Source organism: Pezoporus occidentalis, unplaced genomic scaffold, assembly GCF_034315485.1.
Source record: "Pezoporus occidentalis ecotype Australia unplaced genomic scaffold, CSIRO_AGI_Poc_V1 ctg45, whole genome shotgun sequence".
NCBI lineage: Eukaryota > Metazoa > Chordata > Aves > Psittaciformes > Psittacidae > Pezoporus > Pezoporus occidentalis.
In genome coordinates, this window is record NW_026915780.1 from 8,204,009 (window position 1) to 8,223,779 (window position 19,771).

General features: G+C 41.3%; 1 protein-coding gene across 3 annotated transcripts in view; it reads left to right on the top strand.

Annotated features, from left to right (window-relative positions):
* Nucleotides 1-19,771, top strand: part of GFRA1 (GDNF family receptor alpha 1) — a 144,069-nt gene that overhangs the window by 89,517 nt on the left and 34,781 nt on the right. For all 3 annotated transcript variants that reach the window (XM_062635361.1, XM_062635360.1, XM_062635359.1), the window contains exons 4-5: nucleotides 413-752; nucleotides 18,213-18,322. In XM_062635361.1, the coding sequence (XP_062491345.1) occupies nucleotides 413-752; nucleotides 18,213-18,322 (450 nt within the window). The remainder of the gene's footprint in view (nucleotides 1-412; nucleotides 753-18,212; nucleotides 18,323-19,771) is intronic.

Genomic DNA, 19,771 nt, shown 5'->3' on the forward strand with positions numbered 1-19,771 from the left:
AACGTCAGAGCTGTACAAAACCAGTCAGGAGCCCACTTGCTGTGTTCTTGTGTGATGGGCTAAACGTATCCCGACCAACTTACCAGTGGTTTTAATAGCTTTGTATTGAGGCCAAGTGTTGCCCCGTATTCATCCTGCATGTCTGGTAAAAAGAAGATGAAGTAAGCCTGCCCAGTGTAACGGTCATTTATTTGGCAGCATTTTGTTCTTAATGCATGCCTGTGCTCTTGCTTACTTGTTAACCATTACCCTAAGAAACTTAAGGGCTGGTTGCAGTTTCTGGCGCTGAGGGTTGTACATGTAACAAATATATTAATCAGGATCTCATTGACAGTGAAACAAACAGAAAAAAACATCAAACCACCATATAAATGTGCCGCGTTTCTCACTGCTGTTGTGTTGTTTTTTCTAGTGGAGCCAGTACTTTCAAAGGGGAACAATTGCTTGGATGCAGCAAAAGCTTGTAACCTAAATGATACCTGCAAGAGGTTCAGATCTGCTTACATAACCCCCTGCACCAGCAGCACGTCTAATGAAATCTGTAACAAGCGGAAGTGTCATAAGGCCCTCCGGCTATTTTTTGACAAAGTCCCCCCCAAGCACAGCTACGGGATGCTCTTCTGCTCCTGTCGAGACGTAGCCTGTACAGAAAGGAGACGGCAGACTATTGTTCCTGTGTGTTCATATGAGGACAGGGAGAAACCAAACTGCCTGAATTTACAAGAGTCCTGCAAGAAGAATTACATCTGCAGGTAAGATAGCACATGGCAGGGGAGTGATTAATGAGGCACCAGAGAGGAACTTTTTGGTACTGCTGGATTTCCCAGGACTAAGGGTCAGAATACCCACTAGGAAAAAGGATGAGTCAAGGGGAAAAAGCAAACACCTCTGACATCCTTAGCGGACTAACAAAAGCCTGCATTCAGTTACTGTGTGTGCCTTCTCCAGAACTGTTCACAGGTACTCCCTCGTGTAACGGGGGAATCTTTAAACCTCCAGTTTATATTTTACCTGGTTTTGTTGGAAACATTTTCTCATTGGTGTCTCTATGAAATGGTATTTCAGGTCTCAGAATGATTTTTGTGTCCATTAGTGACCAGGTGACAGAAAAAATGATTCGTTACAATGAGGTTTATTTGCACTGTAATCGTAAATTATGTTCTCGTTTGCATTGTAATAGTAAATTAGTGTGGACACTAACAGTTGTGAATACAGGCCACGTGTTGGAGTCTATAAATGGTCGTCATAGACTACTTGTGGAGTTTTTTCTTCGTTGGAAAGAAAGGAATCCACATTTGTAGGCTAAATCCCACTGTCTTCATAGAGCTGTTTTGGCCTTGGAATTGTTTTATCTTCCCTGCCCTGACAAGAGTGCTGGGCTGATACAGTTGGAGGGTCATTGATTCTCTGACCCAATTCCCAGCCTCTTTTCCTCTGCGTGTTCAGGATGAGGAGGCAGCACAGAGCACTGCTTCGCAAGACAGGCTGGGTCCTTTCACCGTCATTGAGCTCCCTGCAAGCTGTCACACAGCACTCATTCAGTGGCTACAGGACCTCCTCTGCCCTTAGGAAATGCTTTATTCCTACTTAGCATTGTGTATGTTTGTATTAGAACGTTGCTATGCTAATGTCATATTTATGAAGTTATGCCCAAGAGTCTTGCTCATTTCTAATATGTAAATTCCTTGTAGATTATCCAGTTCTGTGAATTAGCAAGTAAGGAAATAAACACTATTGTGAAATGTCAGAGGCACTGAACAGATGATATAAATCTCAGTACATATTTACATATGCCTGGTAGAATATTTATGTTGAAGTTTGTTTATGAGGATGTCCACTGCTGATCTTAAACATTTAGCTGTAGCACCTCAGATGTGCCTGGGTGTTGTTCAGAGGTGAGGAGGCGAGCAGTGCCCTACCCTTGATGGCTATGGGGAAATTTGGAGCCAGTTTCCTGCTGGTTCAAATGAGAGCATATTTAAATCAGAGCAGGGTTCTCATTTTAGTCCTGTGAGTTGTGTCCAGCACCTTCATAGCTTTTCCATTTCCATGGAAATTTTCCATTTCCATGTTGTGCCATTGGTCTTTTTGCTTATGCATATTGACTTCCCTATACACAGGTCCTGTTCATTAGTAGCGTTACAGCACCTTTACTGTGTTTTCTGCCAAACTTCCATTGCATTACAGTGCCAATGAAATGGGAGAGAGGATTTTATAGGAAGATTTGCTATTATGGAGGCTGTGTTCAGGAATTACTTAGTTAAATTAATGCCATTACTTGTCTCATGACTGTGTTATCCTTTGGTCAGCTTTGATCTAATGTTGTCTCAGCAGCTAAGTTTTTAATGGCATTTTGTTTAATTTGACTTTGAGTCTGGTGTTGCGTGCTTTCTCCATTACAATACTGCGGAGGAAAGCCTGCTCCATTGCTGTGAGTTGCAGCCAGCACTGTGGTAAAAATGGTTTCTTTACAGGTCCTTCCTGTGGCGTCTTTTCGCTTCAAAATGACTAGGTATTTGGCTCTTCCAAGGCTCAGTGAAACCTTGATTGTGAGGGCGAGGGACAGCACTGGTACAGGGGAATGGGTGGGCAAATGCCAGAGGTGTCTGTGGCACAGTCAGTGAGTGCAGCACTTAGGTTCTATACCTGGAGGTAGAGCAAGCTTGATACGTTGCTGAGAGTCATCTCGTGTAGGTTTTAATACCTCTTGGGCTGTCTAAACTGTTAGTGTGTTTAATACATTCCCTCTCTCCTGACATGGAGAGGAGGAATCAGCAGAAGAGCTGTTCCAGCCTGTCCTTAGAATGAAAGATGCTTTGTCTCTGTGACTTGTGCACTTAGAGGGAGTTGGTGTGATTTGTCCTGCAGGCGAGCAGGGTCTTGGGCAGGGGAAGAGAGAAGAGGGAGATCTTCCTCCCTGGTATTGAAAGTATTGGCACTGATAAATATCAGTCCTCATAGTAATTCCAGAAATGTTAAGAATAATTAAAAGGAGTAGTCAGTAGTATTCCAACTCTCATAGCTTCTACTTCATTTTGAAATCAGAAAGAGTATCTAAATGGGAGAATAATTTGAGAATATGTTCTGCCTACTGTGAAACCGAGTCATTTAGAAACTATTATTTGTGTGCCTATTACATCTATCAAAGCTGCTTCGTAATGCTGGGTAAGACAAGGGGGACAAGTTCTAAAGGGTTTCTGGAATTACACTCGCAAATGGTTTCTGAATGTTGCTTAGAAATGCAAAGTTTGAATCTGCCCATGCTCTGTGTAAAATATCAACTGGACCTGTGCAAACAAGTATTGAAGCATTTGGGTTTGGATGCTCTTTAAGAGCTTTGTCCCAGATGCATATATCGCTGAATCTGAAACAGTTTAAGAGCAGGAAAGGGATTTGGCCAAACTGCAGATACCGCTACCTGAGATGGCAGGACATTTTACTTATTTTTCACTCTTTCATTCTTTATCAGTTTTATGACATAAACTCTGTATTGAGGGAAAAAGACACTAGAAATGTCATCAAATGCAAATAAGTTCTGGCTTATGTAAACAGTCCTAATTTTGCAGCTTCGCCAGAATACTGAATGGTTCACTTTCATAATCATTTTTCTGCTGCCTCTACTTGTATGCCAGTCCATTTCCACCTTTGAAACCAATTGGAGTCTCAGACATGCCTGTCATTGCTCCCTGACAAGAAAAGCAAAAAAAACCAACCCAAAGAACAAAAAGAAGCCATTAGATTAAACTTTTTGTTATGAACATAAGCAAAGCTTCTAAGGCAAGTCAATATACTTTCCAAAACCTTCACCAATTATGTGGACCTGTTGTAGCTCAAACCTCCGCGGAACCTCCTGTTCTGATCGCTTCAGCCACCAATTAAACTTCAGAAAGCTAACTGGCAGGCTTGAAAGATAGCACTCTGCTGGGCATGCAGGCCAAGTGCGCTTCATTTTTGCCACCACCACGTTTGACGGTATTTCAAATACTATTTTCTTTGAGTAATGAAAGTGTGATTCATTAGTTTGATCCTTTTAATCATCTGTGGCTTGAATTTCTGTAATTCTTCTGTCTCCTGGATATGTTCAGAAGGCACCGACCAGAATGATAATGACACAGACATGTATTTATTAAAAGAAAGGTATCAATCCAGTCATGTGCTGCACAGGTCTGAAAAGAAGGGTGGCATAACATGAGGCATTTTTTGTTAATACAAGAATCTGATAGCAGCGTGTTTCTTGTCCTCCATAACTGCTGTATTCAGAATAGTTGGTCAAATCATTGAGGCTCATTTTCAAGGTAAAATAGCCAAAAAGTATTTCTTCACTTATTCCAGAGCACAGATGTTTGGATATTTTTTTCCCCGCCTAAAATAAATACAATTGATGTTTTGCCTTTAGTTCTCTGAAAAACACAGCTATTTGATACTGAAAGAAACCCAGATAGAATGGTTGCATCATGCATTTAAATAACTTTTCCTCATGGAATGTCTGAAGGATAATAACGAAATGTCCTATTAGGTTTCAGTAGATGGGTCATCTCCCTAAAAATACAAGCAGGGTATTTTCAGCACTGTGTATTCAGAATGCTAAATCGTTATAAATGTGCTTTCACTGGTGTGTTTTTACCTATAGACTGGATGGGTGACCAGAAACTAGTCAAAATCTTATTGCAAGCACCCATTCAATTCTGTATGAAAGGTGTCTGCTTCTACAGATACAAGAACGCTGGGTGAAGATATGCAAACATTTTCATCAGTGCATAAAAGAGTTCATCCACAGGAAAAGCTAGAGCAAAAGCCCAGCTGTTTGCTGTGTTTCCTGAAAACATAAGAAACTTGCCAAGAAGTTAATTTCCCTTATTTAAATGCTCTTGAACATTTTCAATGATAAGTTACCATGAAAGGGAGTCACTGTATCTGTGATCCTTTCCCATCAGACGTGTGCTAACCTGCAAGTGCTTTATACCAGTACCTGTTCATAAAAGTGGTTCTGAGCTGTTCCTGCAATAAGTACCAATAGAGACTGCAAACGCAGCACCCCCATGGATAAGATTTTCCAGAGGAGAGGGTGGTTCAGCACTGTAGGCAAATCTGTGATGAGATGTTATAAATGTGCAGTCAGCCTTTTTTGTCCTGCTGTAGGAGAGGGAGAGCCCAGCATCTTGTGTTAGGAGCGAGCCGTCTTCGGTTACAGCATGAACAGCTAGCAGGGAGGAATGCATGGAAAAGGGGAAGAACTATGCCATTTTCCTCAAATTTTCTATTCTTTCTCTTTCATTTTTCTAACTTTCCCCCTTTTTTCTTAAGTCTTCCCCTTGCTTAGTCTCCTTTTATCTCCTCTTTCCAGATCTCTCAGTCATTATCTGACTTTCACTACCTCTCCGTATTTGAATTCTCTCTGTTATGGCCACTTACAGTACCTCCTCACCTGCTCCTCTCTATATGTGTTTTTCCTCCCTCAACGTTCTGCCACAGTCCAGTGGTCATCTGTAATTCAGCAAATGAGAGGGAAAACATAGGTGCTACCTCCCTTTCTCAGCCTTGTACCTTATATTGGTTACAATTCACTTGGCCAGCTACTAAGCCTCACTGCTCAGTCTTAGACTGGCTCTAGCTTTATGTGTTAAGAAGACGCTTAGTAGATATTTTCATGAAGGACATTACACAGTAGCATTATACAGTTCTGTGTAACAGAGCTGTATTTGCATCCCTGCAGGGTGTTTATATCAGTTTGGCACTCAAAGCAGTCTGGCAGCTCCTTGAGATGATTGTTTTGCTGTGGGTATGCAAAACCAGGACGACAACATAGTTTTTGTAATGCTGTTAAGGACATTAAAACAGGGACACTCTGGATTTCTAGAGACATTCAGGCTGTGCCTGTATTGCATGTTTGGAGACTAGAGTCCAGGAGTGGGCGAAATACCTCATGTGCTGCCTGACTCACCCTGCACTACATGTAGGATGTCTGCAGTGTAATAGGGTTAGCCTGAGCTCAGGCTACCTGCAGATCCTCCCTGCTCTCTCTGTGCATGACATCAGGAAGGCTCCTGTGACTGCAAAGCACCAAGTGGAATAGGGAAAAAAGTAAAGCTTCCTTTCAGCCCATATACTGCAGCATGCCTACACCTCATGTCTATAAGCATAGCCTGAACTTGAAGAATGATTTTTGTACACATATATATATATATATATCCAAGCATGTATATATATGTATATATTGCTGGAGGTACCCTATTTATTTAAATGAAAGAAACCCCAGATGTTAATCCATTTTAAAGAATGAAAGGTGAGGATGATGACTGTTCAGAAAATTCAAACAATGGGATCTGGGGGAGGTGGGACAGGAGCTGGTGTGCTCCGCAGAGGAAGCGTGATGGTGTAGTGGAGTGTGTGTGTGGGGAATTGCTAGCCTGGAAAAAAATATTAATGCAGTCTCTGCAAAATAAGCACAAACCTTTCTAGTCAAGGCAATTTAAAGATAGAAAATGCTGCGATATCATATTATTTTCCCTCTTTTCTAGTCCTTTATGTGATTCATTACATTGACGTCTTCCGTTAGCAGAGTAAAATAGAGTATTACTATCCCCTCCCCCCATAAACAAAAGTAATTTTAAATTTCTTCCCTCTGAATAAAACTCGGAATGAATCAAGCAGTTCCTCCTTAAAACACATCCATAAATCCCTTTGGAATCCAAAAATCAGAACATCCAGCAAAACAAGACTGCTTTGTCCCTGTTAAAGTGTAGACGGATCTCATTCCGCTGTGCCAAGATCTGCTTGGCCAGTCCTCATTTATGCTCTTTCTGTTCTGCTTAAGAGGGTCTTGAAGATTAAAAGCTTGCTGGGTGATTGACATTTCTCCAAAAGAAGCAAAGGCACAAGGATATAGTAATTAGAAAAAAATGGCTCAGCTTTGTTCTTGCACCCAACTTCACATTGCTTTGTACTTTAACAATGAAGAGAGCCTCACAGGGGGTTTATGCTCCAAGAAGCGGTAACTAGACAGTATCTTTACGCTGGGGTCCCTTGTCAGGCAAGCTTGAATCTCTCTAAGTGGCATCATTTTCAGTCAGCTAGAATTCACCTGATTCCTGAAACCCAGCTCCACAAAAAGGGACCGTAATTTTTTTGTGCCCATTAACTGTAAAACACAACTCAGGGCTCAACATTCAGTCAGAGCTGTTTGATTCAGATGACTTCTGTTGTGCATGATGCAGCTTTGGCAGTATTCCTGATGTGGCTGAGGTCCTGCTAGTGCTTTCGGGTTAACTTTCCAGGTTAAGAACAAACTATGACAATATTATTATTGCCTGTTCTACAAGGTTGAAAAAGTGAAAGAAGGAATAAAGTGCATGTGTGTGAATGTACAGCAATCAGAAAATAAACTTAGATACAACAGATTAGAGCTTTACAGGCTGTATTTGGATACCTTGCCTTCCATTTTCAGCCAAAACTATTCAGTGGGTTGAAGTATCTGTATCACCACTAAGCTTTAGCTCTAGGAACTTGAGGTCACCTGTAGGATCCTTCACAGAATCGTAGAATCATTTATGTTGGAAGAGCCCATTACATCATTGAGTCCAACCGTTAACACTGCCAAGTCCACCACTAAGCCATGTCCCTAAGTGCCGCATCTACTTGTCTTTTAAATACTTCTGGCCATGGTGACTCCACAGCTTCCTGTGGACACCTGTTCCAATGCTTGACAACCCTTTTGGTGAAGAATTTTTCATTAATATCCAGTCCAAATATCCCCAGGCACAACTTGATGGCCATTTCCTCTTGTCATATCGCTTGTTACTTGGGAGAAGAGACTGACACTTACCTTGCTACAACCTCCTGTCACATAGCTGTAGAGAGCAACAGTGTCACTGCCTATCATTTTGTCTAAAAAGCCTGGGTTTTTTTATTCTAAGTGAGAAGGGAAAACTACTTGTAGTTTAAGAAATAAGGAGACTACAAATTAGAAAGACAAGCCAGGAAGGGGGTTACAGCAGGTCAGATGTGACCCATTTTGTTTTGATCGTTTATCAGGGGGAAGATTATGCTACATATATTAATTAAGTGGTTTCACCCATGTTCAGGCAAAAATACTGAAATCCAGGGAAGGTAAATTTGGCATTAAACTTTAATAAAGATCTGAATTCAGAGCTACTCCTGTTCTTACAGTTAAGCAAGCACTTAATTGCTTTGCTGGACAGGAGTCCAGTAATGGTACTGCTGCCGCTGATTCGTTGCATTGTTAGTTGAGAGATTTTTGTAGAGAGGAATTTAACATCCACCTGTTTGCATGAGTAGTTTCCCCCACTAATCTGTTAAATCTGGTGAAGAGAAGGGTTTTAATCCCTTTTAATGTACACACAGTAACATTTGGCCAGCTTTCTGTTTCTGGGCCAAAGGGTGTATATCTCATACAGTGTTTTATCACTTACTTTAAACCATGTATATGCTACAGGCAAGAAGCTGTTGTATGTTTAATGTGTATAACAGAACTATTATATCAAGTCCATTCCCAGTGTGCTTCCTCTGACATGAGCGACTTCAGGGGATTTATTCCAGGGCTGAATTTGGCTATTCCTGTTCTGTGTAGGTAAATCTTCAGGCAGTGCTAATTAAAAGAATGTCAACTGATTTTACCATTGCATTATGCTGGACTTTGTAAAGGTTATTTATATCATTCTGCATCAGGCCCCAGTGAGAGAATATTCCTGGTGGCAGTTCATCTGTTAAAATAGCTGCAAGAAAATGTAAGCGGTGGAACTAAAAATAAAACTTTGTTTCTCAACAGAGCAAGTGACAGCCACATGTGTATTTTCAAATTCTAGCATTTCAGTGTTTACTGACTAAAATTGCATTGCTTTCCTTATGTTTTAAGCACTACCATGTTAGTGAGGGAGTAACTACTGTGAAGTGGAAGCCGGAGGTAAAGGTACCAGCATTTGCAAAGACTTCTCAGCAGAGGTGGTGGTTGTTTCCCATGCTCTGGTGATCTGATGGCTTTAGAACAAGTGACACAGGAAAGGTTTTCTGGTGTGTGTTTACTCTTGAATATAGATTTTCTGTGTGAGCTGACTGTGACCCTTTCCTGAGATTATTAATAGATGACCTTACATTCACGTGCTTGTGCTTACACTGTATTTGTTCAAGCACATTCTATAAACCATTAAAACAATCTTTTCTATTACAAAACACATATGACTATGACTTCCGTTAAACTAAAACCATATCATTTGAATGTTCAGTTCACTTTCTTCTGTTCCAATTCAAGCATAAACTGCAGTGGTTGTCCTCTCAGTTATGATGCTCCCATTTCTCATTAGGCTTCGTGCTGTGCTGGAGATAAATCTCAGTAACTGGCCGTCATGCAGCATTGCAAAATATATTCAGAATGGACAATGTCTTTCAGAGTTAACTGCTGTAAACATGTGGATATATTACAGGCTGTCAGCTCTCAGTGGCTATGTTCAGCCTTTTTTTGACAGTGGAGTCAAAAATACCCTCTTAACACAGCCACATCATCCTTAACTGGTAAAAATGGTGTATTTTCCAGTCTTGCACTACAAATCAGTGCTTTTTGTACTAACATTATGTGTCCATCTAGGTTCTAAAAGCAAGTAAAACATGTTGAATGAGATCAATGCTATATTGGTGTGCTAGTGCCAGAACTTGCTGTTTGATGTGGCTGGTTTGTGCATGGAAAAAAAGAGTTCACATAAAAGAGACTCTAATCTGCTTTTACCTGCTGTAGTTCTGGTGTTATATTTGTTGTCTTACTCCCTGTCAGACAAGTTTTTAGAGTAGTTTCAGGGTAAGTTTCAGCCATGCTGTTTGCCTACAGACCCTGCACGACTGAGTGCAAGGACAGACTGGGCACCCTTTCTTTCCTTCAGCCAGGCCTATGGCAAGGGGAAATGAAGTTGTTCCTTTAAGGAACACTACCACACATACCATAGTGCCACTGAGGGACTCTCCTACACAAAAAGCGTACCTGTGTAACCTTAGGAAACCTGATGCTCCTGGCAGTGCATCTGCCAACGCAAACTTTTCTGGTAAAGAGAGAACTTTTAAGATTATTTTCTGTCTCCAAACTCCACAACAGTTTCATGCTTGTGCCAGCAGTGGTCTGTTATAGTTTATTCAGGTGGTTACAGAGAATTGTCATGGATGTCTTTCTCAGGTACTTAGAACCATATCCTTTCAGTGTGCATTCATGATATAGTTGCTAATAAGCATCTAGTGGCACACACAAGGACTTGCAGTGGCACTAATTTCCTTGGCTTGCTTTTCAAGACTGACAATGATTTTCTTAGGTTTCCAGCCTGTAATTCAGAGACACTCCTGTCTGCCCAGCTAATGAAGTGGGAACAGCTATCCGTAATGCACTAGTTCTTTCCTGAATAGCATGCTATCAAGAGACACTGTGAGTCTTGGACGTCTTTAAACATGACAGTCATTTATATTTAGAAGCTTCAAATTAAACAGCATAAAGAAAATGAAATAAATTTAAAGTACACAAATTCACGGTACTCGGAAAGCAGCTGTTGGAGTTGTTCATCTTATTGTAGAGCTTTGGTGCGGAGACAGATAGACTAAATAGCAATCTTAACAGCAGCCCCTGATAGAAATCACAGACTGACAATTGAGCCTATCATTTTGTAGAAGATTCTCAGAGAAGTGTTTTCTTTGCGGCTGGGAAGACAGAACCACATTATGCATGCTTAAAGTCAGTGCAAGGAAACAGAGCCCCACAAAATACATTTAATATAGGTTTGATTTCCTGTGGAATGCTTTCCAGATGTTCTCTCAAACAGGCCTCTAAAAAAATGATGTGAGGTAATTTCTTTTTTTTGCAAGCAGAAAGAGAAAATTCTGTTTTCTGTCACTGCATCTGAGAATCCCCGTTCCCCTCCTTTATTGCGTTACCTTGTGCTCAGGATTTGCACTGTATTTTTTCAGAATTGGTTTTATTACACAAAAGGTCAGTGCTATAAAAATATTTATATTACCAAATTGCAGATAAATCGTCCTTGCCTGGAATCACGGTTGAGCTTAGCAGTTTTCCTTAAACCCAAAGGAGACCTAATATATTAAATTAAAATTGCTCTCATGTACAATCCGGAGTCACTTAGAGGGTTTAACTAACACTGATAAACTGTGAGATTAGTGCTTTGTTAAGTTCTTTTGATTTTCTGCAGCAGATAATTGTTTGTAGAAAGATCTAACAGGTCGCTAGCGGATGGCATGAGCAAGGCAATGGATAATATTAATAGACAATGGTGTATAACTTCATTTTGCTTTGACTAAAATACAATAATAGAACATGGGTGTAGGGTACGTTTATTTTAGAGTGCTTGTTACTCAGAAAAAGTAGTTTTGTTAATAGAAGAATAGAAAGAATACCGTGTTTGTACTGGTAATTCTGAAATAGATATGCATAGGTGGAGATCTTTTCATTACTGAATTTCTAATATTAGATCTCCATTATCCAGGTTACTTGATGTCTAGAAGGAGCTTGGGAAACAGAAAGCCTGGGTAACATAGGTGCTGGCAGACATAGTGGGGAACATGGTGCAACGAGTCAGGTAGCCTATTTGGGTCAAGTGGGTGCTCAGCAGGAGGAACCAGCTTTGGTGGACTGTCGTTCTGTGCCTGATGCTCTGAGCAAGCATTTGTGATGCTACAAGGCATCTGAATGGATCTTGTGTGGTATCTGGTATTTGTTTATGTATCCAGTCCAAATAGGCTGCCTCTGTATAACCGGGGATTCTCTGTATTTTACTTCTGGATGAACAGCACAATTTTTAGAGATAAGTTGAATCAGAAACAAATATTTGCTTGGGCTTAGGCTTGCCAGTCACTTAAAATACAATGAAACAGAAGTAAACTGAGATAAAAACAGCTTCTTTTGGTTAGTAGGTAGTATTTGAGGTCCAAGAGGTTTCTGCCAGTGTTGCAGATTTGGATCAGCTCAAGTGAGAGAAACCACTTTCAATATACAAGCGTTAGCAGCCAGATGGTCCTGCCATGAAATCATTTACTTACCCTTCCTTCCCACTTCCCAAAAGGTACAAATACAGAGCTGTGTGTCAGGGTACAGCTCGGGCCAGGAGCATCCTGGGGCTCATGGGGAGCCCTGGGCAGTAAAGGCTCAACCCACCACTCCAGCCAGGGAGGAGGGTAGCCCTAAGAATCAGGCATCTCCATGGGAACAGGCTGGGCCATCGACCTTTAGGTAGACCTGGCTCAGTGGGGCCTGTGCCTGGGCAGGCATGGCTGTGCGGGGCTGGAGACCAAGGTCCTGCAGCATCACCGGGGCAGGGTCTGAGGCATGGGATGCTGGAATGGGGTCCTCAACCATAGAGTGGCTAAGGGAAGCCCCAGGGGTAGGCAGGGATGTTAGTGCCCTCAGGGCCCAGCCACTGTCATTGTCTGAGAAAGAAAAACTTTAGAAAAACTAACCTTTTTGCGAAAAGGAAATGAATGGAATTGCTCTTTGATAAATATATGTAAAAAAGGCCTTTTAAAAAGGTGTCAAAATTTAGAGGTGCTCAATAGTGCCTGTCCATAACTAAGGAGATATGGGATGTATTAGTATTATTACACAGCCCTTGTGTCTTTTAATGCGAAAAAAAAAGGGTCAAATCCATATTACTAGGTTTTAGGAGGGTCACCTGCCCTGTGATGGAGCTGCTCTGAGGCTTTTTTCGGCTCACTGGTTGATAGTTTCTTATGTAGCCTTTGCCTTGTTTTCTCACTGTCCAGTCACTCTGTGATGATGAAACTGAGAGAAAATTAAAAGCTCCTCCAACAGTGAAGCCATTAGTTTGTCCACATACCAACCCGTCTTGCCACTGTTGTATTCCAGCAGAAATGGTACCACCCAAGCTATACAGGAGCTATTTGTAGCCACGGAAGAGGGTACTACATTTGACCCCCACGAAAGAAGAAGTATTTTGGCCTGGGTTTTTTTCTGTAATGGTGTCATTTGTCACTGTGACACACGTTCATTGACTTAGTCTGAATTTTTCCAGTGTCAGATTTATACTTATCTTCTGGTTTGAATACTGATGCAGCACTTCCCTTACGTGACTATACTGTGTCTGCCAAATGGTGTCTAGACGCTAGAGCAGCTTTGACTAATTAGTGTAGTCACCCCAGTCACTCAGCTTTGGCATTTATGTACTCTTTATGTTAGTGCTGTCGAGCCATAAATAGGTACCTAAACACAAGCAGCAATGTAAAGAGAGGTGGCGGGGAGCAAGCACAGACTTCACCTAACATCACCAAGGCAGGGGAAGTGGAACTAGATGATCTTAAGATCCTTTCCAGCCCTAACCATTCTGTGATTCTATAAAGTGAGGGCACAGGACAGCAGCCATCACTCCCTGCATTCAGTAACAGGGCAAGGGGTTGTAACCCCTCACTTGGGTACGTGTGTGAAGTCATTGCGAGTCCAGATTCAATGTCTGTCTTCCTCTGGAGATCACCAACACAAAGGCAAGGCTAAGAGAGATTTCTCCTTCTCAAGGCTCAGCATGTGTGTACCAGCAATTGAGGATGCATGCAACAGGAGGAGACATCAACATAACCCAGCAATAGGGGTGCTTCCTGTGGAGGACCCACGTTTGATTCATAGAGTTGCTTTCCAGTAGCCCACATTTACACCAGATCCACCCTAAAAATGCAGTTTTAGAAATTTTCTGCAACTTCATCATTTAAATCATGCTCTTAAATATTGCACCAGGACTGATGCTGAGTTCGCCGACTTTGAAGAGGGAGAAGTGATAAATATCAAAGATAACTTGAGAACATCAAAGACATTTTACAAAACCCTGAGAATAAAATATAGCGAAAACCTAATGAATGTTGCCAACGCAACAGGCTGTGCTAATATAAAATTAAATTGCCTCAAAAATTGTATGCAGATTAAACACAATCCTGCTATTAACAAAGCTTATTTGTAAGCAAAATTTGGAAGTTTTGATTTATCCTGCTGAGTATTTAAAGAACCACTATCATAAGGAAAACAAATTAACTTTGTTTTCTTTGTGTTTTAACTGTTACAAATGATTTTACTGGTGCTAATACAAAGATTAGGGAATAGCAGGTTTGGAATTTTTTTCTCCTCAGAAAGTGCTTATTGTTTGAGCAGATTTTCTTTGAATTTGCAATAGGATTATTCTTGTTTTTCCAGTTACTGCTACACAAAATACTTGAAGTATTTTTGTGCAGAAGAACTGCAGTTCACTTTGTTGAGATTTTACAGGGCTAAGGGCTAATTTAATTGGGGGAGGGGTTTGCCCTACAAAGAGAACATTTTTCTTTTTATTTCCTAAGAAGATGATTTCTGGTGGTTCTCTTCAGTTCCTTTTCTTTTTATGCAAGGGAAAGGGAAAAAAATGTTAATGCTGCTGGGAACAAAGAGGATTTGTGATTCTTCAACAGAAAAAGAAATTAATAGTTCCTTTTAAATGTGGTTCTGCTACATGTTATGTACAGTATAGAACTGCCTGTGTCCCTCTATCCAGCTGTCTAGCAAATAGGTACATGTACGTACACTGCACATGTAAAAATTGTGCACTCTTGAAGGCATACGTTGCAAGATCTGTTTGTTCTCTAGATTACCATATTATTCAGTCATGGGTTAGACACTTGCCCACAAATTACAGCCTACAAGTTGCTTCCTGCTAAAGGAACACTAAGTTAACACTGTGGTAACTGTGTTTTAATAGGACTCCTATCATTTGGTTGCGCTTTTTCAGCATTCCTAAAAGGATTCTCTTTTACACAACCAGTTTGTAATATCATGTGCAGTACTTCAGGATAAATGATCCTATCATTGCTAATTAGGCTAATTTGGTTCTCTACATAATAGGAGTACCACTGTTTTGGTATTGCTGATGAGCACGCTTTCATCAGTGCCAGTCTACTGGCAATGTTTGGAGCTGGATCTTCAATGAGTGTTAATCCGTAGGTCTTTGCTGAAAGTGATGGAGTTATTTTATGGCCCATGGGGGCTCTTATTTGCTGGCCTTAACTTTATCTTCAGTGAAAAAGAATCCACATAAATATCAGGTTTAGTGATGACCTCAGGAGAGTGAAAACTTTGATAGTATATAGTTTAGATGACTCACTAGAGGGAAGGTGTATGATGATGTTAGTAACGCTTGGACCAGAGCTATATGAACTATATTTGGCTTATGAAAAGTTAAATGTGCAACATTGTCAGATCATTACCTTTTATGACCACAAAAATTCTTCAGAAATTAACGTAGAAATTAAGCTGTTTTCAGATGAGAACAGCAGAGCAATTTTTCACCTCCTTTAGACTTTATAACAAGTTCTTTAAGCAGACTGAGTAGTAAATGACTGGTGTTATTCCATAGTTATCAGTCCTTAAAAACATTTAAAGAAGAGGATTTTATTGAATGGTCTCTGTACCAATGCATCTAATGGTCTAAGGGAGAACTGGACGTTTAAGAATGATGAAATGGTTGCAGGAGATGTTTCCAGGATTGTCAAGATTCTGATGGTATAACTCCATAGAATTATAGAATCCTAGAATGGTTTGGGTTGGAACGGACCTCAAAGCTCACCCAGTTCCAACCCCTGCCACAGGCAGGGACACCTTCCACTAGAGCAGCTTGCTCCAAGCCCCTGTGTCCAACCTGGCCTTGAACGCTGCCAGAGATGGGGCAGCCACAGCTTCTCTGGGCACCCTGTGCCAGCGCCTCAGCACCCTCACAGGGAAGAGCTTCTGCCTAAGAGCTCATCTCAGTCTCCCCTCTGGCAGGTTAAAGCCATTCCCCTTGGCCTGTCCCTACGGGATCTTATAAAAGGTTCCTCCACAGGTTTCTTGTTGGCCCCTTCAGGCACTGGAGCTGCTCTAAAGCCTCCCCAGAGCCTTCTCTTCTCCAGGCTGAACAAGCCCAGCTCTCTCAGCCTGACCCCAAAGCAGAGGTGCTCCATTTCTCTTAGTATCTTCATCGCCTCCTCTGGACTTGCTCCACCAAGTGCAGGTCCTTCTTATGTCGGGTGTCCCAGTGCTGGATGTAGGACACATAAATAATGAAATTCAAGTCTGAGAGCTAGGTTGTTCTAGAAATGCAAAACTACTGCACATATAGCAGGGTTGCTCTTTCTGCCATGGCAAAGGTTTCTCATACTAAATGTAATGGACTCTCTTCTGTCCTAAAGCAGACTTCATCCGGGTATTAGTAGAATTTGTAAAAATCTTAGAGTCTACTGCCTTTGTTCCCAGTTGCTCGGAGAGCTGGATCTGAGCCACTACCTTAATCGTTTACTGAGCGAGGAATCAATGCAGTGACATAGGGTTGCCTTAGCCAGACTTTCTTCATGGTGCTGCTATTTGTCTCTCCCCATAGCTTGGAATCCATTTCTTCTCAGCCTGTCCCCTGCTAGTATATATTCATCAGCAAAGCAGAGATTTTATGGAAAAGTAGAAACTTCTGTATACGTATAGGGCATCTTAAAGGATTGGTAGAAAGCTTGACTCTTTAAAGCTATTTAAGGCACCTGGGTACAGATGTCCATCTCAAGGTTAAATGGTTAAATAAGGGAAGAGAGGGCGTGAAAAGCTTACAGATGATTGTGGTTTGAAGGCATTCATGGATTTGCTAGTGTCAGTACAGTTAGCAAGGAATGGAACTAAAAAGAGGTCAGGAGAATAGCTCAGATAAATTCAGGTGCAGGTTCCATATACTCTATTTATAGGATGCTTTCTCAGGCTAAGCCTGTGAACCTTTTGAAGTTTGTCCATCACCACTTTCGGGCCAGTTAATGATGTACATCCAGTCCCGTTCTGAGATAGGTGAAACAATAAAGCAAGCAAAGATAATTAGTCTCTGGAGCATGTAAACAAATAAAGTGAATCACTTGCAAATCAGTTGTTTCTGCTTACTTCCATGTTTTCATTGCAGAATTGAAAAAAAGAGCATTCATATTGCAGATCTACATAATGCTAGAGCAATGCTGAAAGTTCATAGGTTATACTATTCTGATTTCGAGAGGGCTTTGCAACAATTACGCACCTGATCCCGAAAGATGGCTGTGAATCCTTACATGCAAATGAACATTTTCATCCCCTTTCTCACGGAAGATTGAAGCAGGGAGGTGAAATTGTTTTGTTCATGGAGGTAAAGGTCTTAGTGACACTTTAAAAAGAAACAAAAGTCACTGCTTTGAGTTTACGAGTCTGAGTGAAAGCATTAGTGGAGCTGAAGAGAGCAGACCAACATGGGCAGGGGAGCAGCTGTATGATGTAGGACCTTGACACACCTCAGTGATGCCTCTTAAATTTTACAGGCTTGAATGGCAGTATTATGTGGCCTTTAAAGTGCAAATAACCAGAAGAGGTCCCGGCTGCTAGTTGCTTTTTGTTTGTTTGTTTTCCAATGTAATAGCAACCTGTTAATTGCAGTACAATTTCACTTCTAGTCTTAAAGCACATTCCGTAAACAAGCAGTGCTCTCCCCATCTTGGACATGGGGTAGCTGAAGTGAGTGAAGATAATATGGCTATACAGCAGCAGAACTCTATGCAGAGCACACATTCCATTATTCTCAGCCCTGGGCTCAATACTGTAAATGTTGGATAAATGCACATTTTACAAGAGCAAGTAGATTCTCAGTACCATGGCTCCAGAGGGCTGTGGAGACCATGCAACCCAGATCTGCCTGCTATTCCGCTTCAGCCAGCTGGCTCTGCAGGCCAGTCCAGGGCAAGACTAAACCCATTCCCTGGAAAAAGCAGTACCAGAGCAGGTCCTGCCTCAAGTTATATAGTAAGAGGACTCTGAGCACAAACATACAGTTTGTGTAATCCATGAAACAGCAGAAACTGTGTTCCAAGTCTGTAGAATAACAGATTCCGGTTAGAGTTCAGACCCAGGCAAAATGACTGCTCAGATGATAAAATCACTCCTTGTCTTCTTTTTTTTCTTTCTGGCATGAAAATGCAGAGCATTTCTTTTAGGAAAGGCTTGACGTTTTCCTGTCGTTCTTGCACTCTTTTGTTCTAACTTCAGAAATGGATTCTGGAAGGAGATGCATCTTAGAGACTCCCATCAGCTGAAATGTGTCCAATATACGTTGAAGTTAAAGAATATTAAGCTTTGTCTAAAAATAAAGGGTTTAAAAGGTAAGAGTGCCCGCGGGCTTGGTTTTTAAAGAGATGCATTTTTCTTCACGTTGCAGATCTCGCCTTGCAGATTTCTTCACGAACTGCCAGCCTGAGTCACGGTCTGTTAGTAGCTGTCTGAAGGAGAACTATGCTGACTGCCTCCTCGCTTACTCGGGGCTTATTGGTAAGAAGACAGGGAAGGGGAGAGGGGGGGTTGCTTCGTCAAAGAAACATACCAAAAGTGTGTTCTGAAGGCTCACAGGAAAGAAAAACTGTGGAATATAATGCTGTGCAAAAGGCAAAATTCTCCACCTAAGTAAATCTGTTGGCCCTGTTTAACCTTATGGAGATTCCCTGGGGTAAATTTCTATGTTGCAAGGAAATTAAGGGAAAAAGATAGAGAAAGGTGCTTGAATTTGAAATGAATTCAAGCTTACAAAGTAATGCTCATTATTGTGGTTGAACTGGGACAGGACCATTAAGTAGGAAGTCAAGAAGAACAAGTGAAGCTGCACCTTGGTTGATTTTGCAGGTGTCATCACAAGGCTGGGTAAATACCTCTTGGCCTTCAGGGCAAGTTTGCAGGACACTTTTAGGATTTATATAGTAGACCAACCCAGCCTTGTTTCACTTCCAGTTGCTATTCTTTCCTCCATGTCCTTCCGTCTACTCTGGTTTCTGAGATGCCTGTCAATGAGGGTGGACTGAAGTCTTCTAAAACCCTAATAATTATATTGCTTGCTGCCACCTTCCTGGCTGTCAACAGGCCCAAGGATGCCTTCATGCAATCCAGATCCCATATACCACTCGCAGTATTTGATTCCTGAGAGAGACCATCTCAGGAAGGTGAATGTGTTGTGGAAATACCATGGTTGGGCAATAAAGAATAAGTGAATGTCAAAACTCTGAAACAAACAAATTTGAAAGGCCACCAGAAAAGATGTTTTTAAGCTTGCAGCCTGCACCTGCTGTGATACAGTAATATCCCCTTCTGTTGGGCGTGAAGGTGCCAGCTGAGGCCCTGAAGCAGATCCTGATGTTAAATAAGTGTCTCTGGAGATAATACACAAAATATTGCTAAAATAGGTTGGGTTTGCTGAAAAATGACTGAAAGCTATATTCACTTGTTATCATTCTTATTGCTCTAGCAGCTAACAAGTGAAGTAAGTCCATGTGGCAACTGGTAAAATCAGATGTGATGGTTTCAAAGGATGTGCTTCTACAAATTAAGAGATGAAGACAGTATGCAAAGGGTATAACATATGAACAGTTATGACAGAATGTCATTTGACTCTAAAACAAGGAACTGAATAGCCTTGAAATCTGATCTAGTCAATGAGATTAAGAAGTCTGGCTGCTGGCAAAGAGTAACTGTAACTTCTGGGTGAGAGCTGCCAAGAAGTTCTTGCTGGACCTAGTGAATTTTGCTGACAGTTTTGTTGGATCCGTTTTTCAATTTAACCCCAAGGATGACCCAGTTCCTATAGTTTTGTGTTACTGTGGATGACCATGCTGCAAAGCACTGTCACACATCTGAGATGTAGAATGGATCCCTGAGGATTTGAAATACAAAGGAGATCTGATTTTCAAAGGGAAAAAACAAACATTTTCCTTCCTTCCTGCTAGCCCCTAG